This window comes from Etheostoma spectabile, chromosome 16 (assembly GCF_008692095.1).
Source record: "Etheostoma spectabile isolate EspeVRDwgs_2016 chromosome 16, UIUC_Espe_1.0, whole genome shotgun sequence".
Taxonomy (NCBI): domain Eukaryota; kingdom Metazoa; phylum Chordata; class Actinopteri; order Perciformes; family Percidae; genus Etheostoma; species Etheostoma spectabile.
The window spans coordinates 24,782,100-24,790,441 of record NC_045748.1 but is presented as its reverse complement, the minus strand read 5'-3'; the positions used below and the strand labels follow the sequence as shown (position 1 = coordinate 24,790,441).

General features: G+C 38.4%; 1 protein-coding gene across 1 annotated transcript in view; it reads right to left on the bottom strand.

Annotated features, from left to right (window-relative positions):
- Positions 1 to 8,342, bottom strand: part of dcc (DCC netrin 1 receptor) — a gene marked incomplete in the record, with an annotated part of 396,097 nt that overhangs the window by 101,950 nt on the left and 285,805 nt on the right. Inside the window, 1 exon segment of the mRNA XM_032540171.1 lies at positions 2,480 to 2,545. Coding sequence (XP_032396062.1) covers positions 2,480 to 2,545 — 66 coding nt within the window.

The following is an 8,342-nucleotide window of genomic DNA, read 5'->3' as shown; positions in this document are numbered from 1 at the left end:
ACACACACACACAGCTTGACTGTTTTCCAATGAGACACTGAATCACTGCCAGCTCCAGACCCTGACCTCTAACCTCTACGCGCAGGAGATGTAACTGAACAGTTCTTCTTTAAACTGAAATGAGAGTCGACAGCTAATGGGTAAGAGGATGATTTGTAACGCTAGCAGGAGATTTAGCTTTTGGCTGGAGTTTTCAATTCCAGCATTTGCACGGGATCGTTTAAAAAGACACACGTAAATGGTATTTTTATTAGCATTAGCAAAAGTAGGCCACACGTTGATATTGAACCTTAGCATGAGCTATGCATTAAACATTCAATTAGCATTGTTGTTAACATTGGCTTGGTTATTATTAGCATTAGCATTAGTGTAGCCTACGTATTATGATTAACAACAATAATTAAGTCTTGACAACAGTGTTAGCATGTATATAACAAATAACTATGGCATCAATATTGTGTTATGTAATGTTAGTAGTAGTAGCATTAGGATTAGCATTAGCATTGTTTTTCCATGTGCAAGTACTATTTCAACAACTATACAATAGCTTTGTCATGTCATATCATTTTGTTGACATGAGGAGTATTGTTAGCATAAGTATTAGGCTGCCTTTAGTACATTACAATAACAATTAGCACTAACAATAGCTTTAGTATTATCATTAGTAATATTAAGGTAACAGTTCCCAAGTGTCGTCTTGTTAAGGACCCCCAAACTGACACAAAGTGAACTCGCACCCCCATTTGATGAGATTTTGTCCCATGGGTCCCCCGATGTTAAAACAATTTTGGCTTTTAGATTTTTTATTACACAACATGTTTGAAACCTAAGACCAAAATAGTTATATCTTCTGTCACGGTGTAATATCTGGATGGAATTACGGTGTATTACTGGGGACCCCGGGAAATCCCTGGGGGTCCACATTTCAATTTTAATATGGTGCTGGATAGTTAAACGAATAATAATTCAATGTACATCATATCAATCGTAACGTTTTGTGAGTCTTAAATGTAGTAGACAATATCTAATTGAGTAAAAATGTCATGCGGTTTAGAAAAGAAAACAAAAGAGCAAATCAGGAAAGGTAGAGTAAAGGGGGGGGGGGGGGGGGGCTGGAACTCTTGAGCAGAGATGTTGACATTATTGAAGGGTAGTGTATTATTTTGTATTAACTTGTTTCAGTTTGGTTCAGATTTTTTTTTTTAGAAGTTAAATGTGACTGATTCATTTACTGGATGGATAGTAGCTGACGGTTGGCACATGAAAAAATGATATAATTATTAACAATATGGAATAGTAACTTGATCAATTAATCGACTTTTTTTGTAAACCTTTTGTCAAGGTTGTCGGTTGAAGGGTTGCATGGTTGTTTATTGAAAAAAAAAAATGGACTGAAGACATTGAAAATGGATATTTATTATAGAAGACGTGAAGGTACGGTAAAAGAGTCGGACCAGAAAAGCGTTTCGCTTCTTCGTCCTTCTTTTCAGACGAGAGTTTTTCTGTAACCCTCGTGTTGTCTTCCTGTCAAATTTGAAAATCAACACATTTGACACTTTTTGATCAATGTTTTAAACCTTTTCTTACATTTTTGGCCCTTTTTTTCAACGCTTTTGACGCTTTTTTCAGTGTTTGCCACTTTAATAACTCTAGTTTTAAAGTTATTTGTTTTTGAATTTATGGTCAGTAAACCTCATTTGTGGGAAATTTTACCTAATGTTTGAGTTAGAAAAGCAGAAATTAGGAATTATTGAGACTAAAATTAAAGGAATGGATGTTGATGATAATCACAGACTGGAATATGGAATAACTTTTACTCAATACTATTTTAAAAATTGAACGAGACACCCCAAAATTAATGAAAGAGATTTGTACTTGCCAAAGAGCGTTGTGAGGAATCAATCATGTTATTTGGGGGAATTACATTTGTGTAGTTAAAAAGAACAACTACATAAATAGTATTTATTTAGTTTGCTTATTCTTGCTTTTTCTTTAAGTATAACAATATAAACAATAGTAATTTTGCTTATTTTTTTATATGTTGTTCGAAATATAACTATTCATTCTTTCATTCATTGAACAATTTTTCCTATGAAGTAAAAATAAGTAGGTAGCACAGTTGGGTTGCATATTTAGTTATTTGGGGGTCTTCTGTAAGTTATCTTGTTTGGTTTCTGGACACTGGAATAGTTACATTAAAATCTACAAGAAGGACATTTATTATCCTGTACTTTTATGAAGATTATTTTTCTCCATTTTGTAAAAACACTGATTGATGGTGAGATGTAGTGACTGTTTCCTGCAAGCGGCAGCACGACACACACACACACACACACACCAGCTCAGCTCCCAGGAGATTTGGTTTCATACAAGCAAATAGAATCTACTAATGAACCCAAATGTGATTTCTGACAATCTCATTCGGTCAAGCAGAAGAACTGTGTCTGTGTGTGTGTGTGTGTGTGTGTCTGTGTGTTACCGTTGATGCTGCTCCTGTCGATCAGGTTGGTGTCAGACGGCCAGTAGGAGTGGTCTCCCCCTCGACCTGGAACCCCAGGAGAAACAACAACAAGAACATCAGGAAGGGACAACAACAAAAGACATAGAAAATGGAGGAAAAGCTGAGTCCTTTTGCCGATGGATAGAGGGGTCGGACAGAGAGATTGGTTCCTCGTGGGGAAATAAATTACTTTGTTACGACGATGCGCGCACACACCACACACACACACACACACACACACACACACACACACACACACACACACATCAGGTGCTCTCTCTCAGGTTCTATCAACCTGCCACTTCACAGGTATTTGGATTGGCTCTAAGGCTATACGTTGCAAAGTGGCTAAGGTTATACGTGGCAAAAGAACACCTGCTGAACTATCGGCTTTAACAAACTCCAAACACCCAGCAGATGCAGGACCGGTGTTTTGGCCCGCTGTTGGTTTGGGTTTTTATTCCTTAAATTATTTGAAGGTGTGCACAAAGACTTGTTCTTTGAATAAATGTCTTGTTGAGTTGCAGTGTGCTGAATCATAGCCCCAGTGATGAGTTACAAATCGGAACTAAATTATGAGCCTGGTTGGTTCTACAGGGTCAAACTAAGTTAACCACGGCTAAATAACTAGACAGGTTTCTCATAGAGGGCCAAACTGAGCTAACCAATGCCACATATATACACATATATATATATATATACACATTTACACACACATATATATATATATATATATACACATATATACACACACACACACACATATATATATATATACATATACACACACACACACACACACACATATATATATATATACATACACATATATATACATATATATACACATACACATATATACATACATATATACATACACATATATATACACACATATATATACATATATATACACATACACATATATACATACACATATACATACACACATATATATATACACATATATATATATATACACAGTGGATTTCTTCAAAGTTAAGACTAGTTATAATATACTACTATATATATATACACACTACCGTTCAAAGTTTGGGGTCACATTGAAATGTCCTTATTTTTGAAGAAAAAGCACTGTACTTTTCAATGAAGATAACTTTAAAACTAGTCTTAATTTGAAGAAATCACTCTCTACATTGCTAATGTGGTAAATGAATTCTAGCTGCAGATGTCTGGGTGTGGTGAATATTCCCTAGGTGTATAGAGGCCCATTTCCAGCAAATCACTCCAGGTTCTAATGGGCCAATGTGTTTGCTCATTGTCAGAAGGCTAATTGATGATTAGAAAACCCTTGTGCAATCATGTTCACACATCTGGAAACAGTTTAGGTCGTTACAGAAGTCCAAAACTGACCTTCCCTTGAGCAGATTGATTTCGGAGCATCACATTTGTGGGGTCAATTAAACGCTCAAAATGGCCAGAAAAAGAGATTTCATCTGAAGCTCGACAGTCTATTCTTGTCCTTAGAAATGAAGGCTATTCCATGCGGGACATTGCTAAGAAAATTGAAGATTTCCTACAACGGTGTGTACTACTCCCTTCAGAGGACATCACCAACAGGCTCTAACCAGGTAGAAAAAGAAGTGGGAGGCCGGTTGCACAACTGAGCAAGAAGATAAGATCATTAGAGTCTCTAGTTTGAGAAACAGACGCCTCACAGGTCCCAACTGGCATCTTCATTAATGTACCCGCAAAACACCAGTGGCAACATCTACAGTGAAGAGGCGGCGCGGGATTCTGGGCTCAGGGCAAGGTGCAAAGAAAAAGCCTTATCTGAGAATGGCCAATAAAAGAAAAGATAAGATGGGCAAAAGAACACAGACATTGGACAGAGGAAGACTGGAAAAAAGTGTTGTGGACGGATGAATCCAAGTTTGAGGTGTTTGGATCACAAAAGAGAACGTTGTGAGACGCAGAACAAAGTAAAAGATGCAGGAAGAATGCCTGACGCATCTGTTAAGCATGGTGGAGGGAACATGATGGTTGGGGTTGCTTTGGTGTGGTAAGGTGGGAGATTTGTACAGGGTAAAAGGGATTCTGATAAGGAAGACTATCACTCCATTTTGCAACGCCATGCCTACCCAGTGGACAGCGTGATTGGAGCAATTTCATCCTACAACAGGACAATGCCCCGAACACACCTCCAAATTGTGCTAGAAATATTAGAGCAGAAGCAGGCGCTGGTATTCTACGGTAATGGAGGGGCCAGGCAGTCACCAGATGAACCATGGAGCTGTTGTGGGAGCAGCTGGACCGTATGGTACCAAGAAGTGCCCATCCAAACCATACCTGGTGGAGCTGCTTCTGGAAGCGTGGGGGGACATTTCTCCAGATGACCTCAACAAATGAACACAGAATGCCAAAGGTCTGCAATGCTGGAATTGCTGCAAATGGAGGATTCTTTGACGAAAGCAAAGTTTGATGAAAAAAAAACTTTATTTAAAAACAAATCATTACTTCTAACCTTGTCAATGTCTTGACTCTATTTTCTATTCATTTCACAACGTATGGTGGTGAATAAGTGTGACTTTTCAGGAAAACACAAAATTGTTTGGGTGACCCCAAACTTTTGAACGGTAGTGTACATACATACATACATACATACACACATATATACACACACACACATATATATATACACATACATACATACATATACACATACATATATACACATATGTATTCACATACATATATACACATACATACACATATATACATATACATACATACATACATACAGTATACATATATATATATATACACACACACACACACATATATATATATATACATACACACATTATTATTAGCTGTCATGGCATCATGACATTTGGGGCTAGTACTGTATATTTAATTTTTTTCCCACCAGTTAACTAACTCGCAGATGAGACAGTACATGAATTTGAAACACTGGTGAAGAAAATGTGAAGAGGAAGTAAGAAAAAGTTCATCCCTGATTCCGCCAAAAACTTGATTTAAACTGACAAGAGAGTTCCAAAATCTCAACACTGTTCCCTATCACAAACCGGATCTAAAGAACCTACACACATCTCAAAGCATGCCACGATACATAATTCTCCCACATTTTAAAGTTAAAGGCTGGTTTCTTCCTCTGGCTACGTGGTGAGTTTCGGTGCCGTGAAATATGAAACATCTAGATGGATGTTTTCTTGCAATTTGAAGCTACAGAAACACGTTGGATTAAAGCTGAATTTGAAATGAAATGTTCATGTTTCTTTAAACACTCACACACACTCACACACACACACACACACACACACACACGTACACACGTACACACACACACACACACACACACACACACACACTTTAATGCCACACACAGGCTGAAAAAAAAGATATTGTTTTGTATATATATATTATACTGTTATATATGTGTGTGTTTGTGTTTACAGTGTAAGGTAACAAGGCTGAACATCAATCTTCCCTTCTCCCCTGACAACACTTCTGATTTATATGAAGAGAGGCTGCAGTGTGAACATGTGCACATACCTACACACACACACACACACACGCACACACACACACACACACACACACACACACACACACACACACACGTCAGTGACAAACAGCACCATTTAACACCCTGACATCGGAGCTCAGACTCTCTGCCTCAGTGCCCCCATTGCTTCACTGCGCTTGAATCCAGCTCCAGTGAAAGACCACAGAGTGCATTTGTAAAAAGCAGTGAGCACCTGGGATAAAGGTGCTCTGAGGCCATATCCCCCATGTATATACTGAGCTACATACTGGGATTCTCCACTGATGTACTGATTCCTGATCATGGAACAGGTTAAGAGCTGTGTCCGTATTCCCAGCAGGAAGTCAAAGCCGGCGTTCTCCGGGCTAAGCCAGGGTTCTCGGTCTTGTTTCGGATTTTCTTAAGGCCTCGGGATTGCATTTTGGTTCCTTTCACCTGTTTGCAGCATGGCTCTCGGTCGGTCAGCCATTTCACCACTTTAGTCCAGAAATATCTCTTCAAATGTTTGATGGATCGGTCTCTTACGGACATTAATTGTTCCCAGAAGATTTATTATATGCCGTGTTACCACTGAATGGTATGCCACTGCTCGACCTGACTCCCTTTTTTGTTCCCAGTACTCCTGTCTTCACCTTTTCCACTACAGATAGTACTCTAGGCTGGTTTCTCAGCTGATCGCCATAGCGATGCCTGCTGAATCCTTTCCTCCATAACCAAATAGGGGTGTAAATAACGATAATATGTCATTTCCTAGGACAACAATACAATATTTACTGACATCACAAAGTTGCCACGATGTGATTTCTATTCAATTCAAAACTATTTATGGGCATGCGACCAATGCGAGACAAAGCCATAAGCCCATTTGACACAATCAGATTTATCTATACAGTATATATTTACAAAAAGCAACTATATTAGGATTAGTCTATTTTATTACCGAGCTCTTCCTGACATTTAAATAAAAAAATCCTATTCTTTTTAGTAAAAACAATAAATGTCAAGTGGGAATTTCAAAATAAAGGAGAATCTTGAAGATGGCGATGCGCATCGATATTTTCACTTTGTATCGATAATATTGGATGGTTTAGGATTTAATAGATACATGGATCCATTGTTATCCAATTGCATGCAGTGAGATTTTCAAATGCGCGCTTGGTCCCGCCCCTCAAAACAGGGCGACTTTCATTACTTGTTGATGCCAGACCCTTAATCCTTTTAGATTTGGGTCTGGATTTCCAGGCTACAAAAACAGAGTCACCTGAATGTCGTTGTCTAGGACAGATCTCTTCTAGCTAACTTCCCTCTTCTCCCTCCTCCACTCCCCACACCCCCACTTCATATGTACATGCAATAACACCCCAACCCCCATCCCCAAATTCTTCTTGTCGGTTATTGGCTGGGACACTGTTTGTCATGCTTCGTGATGCAGGTCGGCACAGTTTGTTTTTGTTGCAGTTTGTAGAGCCTAGGCTGTCTACAGAGACCGTGTTTTTAACAGTGTGTTCTGGGGACAGGCAGCTAGAAGATAGTGAGGAGATGTCTGCTGTATGTGAAAAAAAATGTTGTAGCCTAAAAAACACAACATCGCTTAGAACACCTTTAAAGATCCCATGACATGGTGCTATTTGGATCCTTTTATTTAGACCTTAGTGGTCTCCTAATACTGTATCTGAAGTCTCTTTTATATAGAGATACTTTCAGATACAGTAATTAGTGACCACTACGGTCTATATAAGAGGACTTCAGATACAGTATTATGGGGACCACTAAGGTCTATATAAAGAGACTTAATACAGTATTGGGACCACTAAGGCTATATAAAGAGACTTCAGATACAGTATTAGGGGACCACTAAGGATTCGATATAAGAGACTTCATACAGTATTAGGGGACCACATAGGTCTATATAAAAGAATTCAGCCTACTATTAGGGGACCACTAAGGTCTATAAAAAGAGACTTCAGATACAGTATTAGGGGACCACTAAGTCTATATAAAAGAGACTTCAGATACAGTATTAGGGGACCACTAGGTCTATTAAAGAGACTTCAGATACAGTATTAGGGACCACTAAGGTCTATATAAAGAGACTCAGATACAGTATTAGGGGACCACTAAGGCTATATAAGAGACTTCAGATACCGTATTAGGGGACCAATAAGGTCTATATAAAAGAGACTTCAGATACAGTATTAGGGGACACTAAGGTCTATATAAAAGAGACTTCAGATACAGTTAGGGACCACTAAGGTCTATATAAAAGAGACTTCATAAACAGTATTAGGGGACCCACTAATGTCATATAAAAAA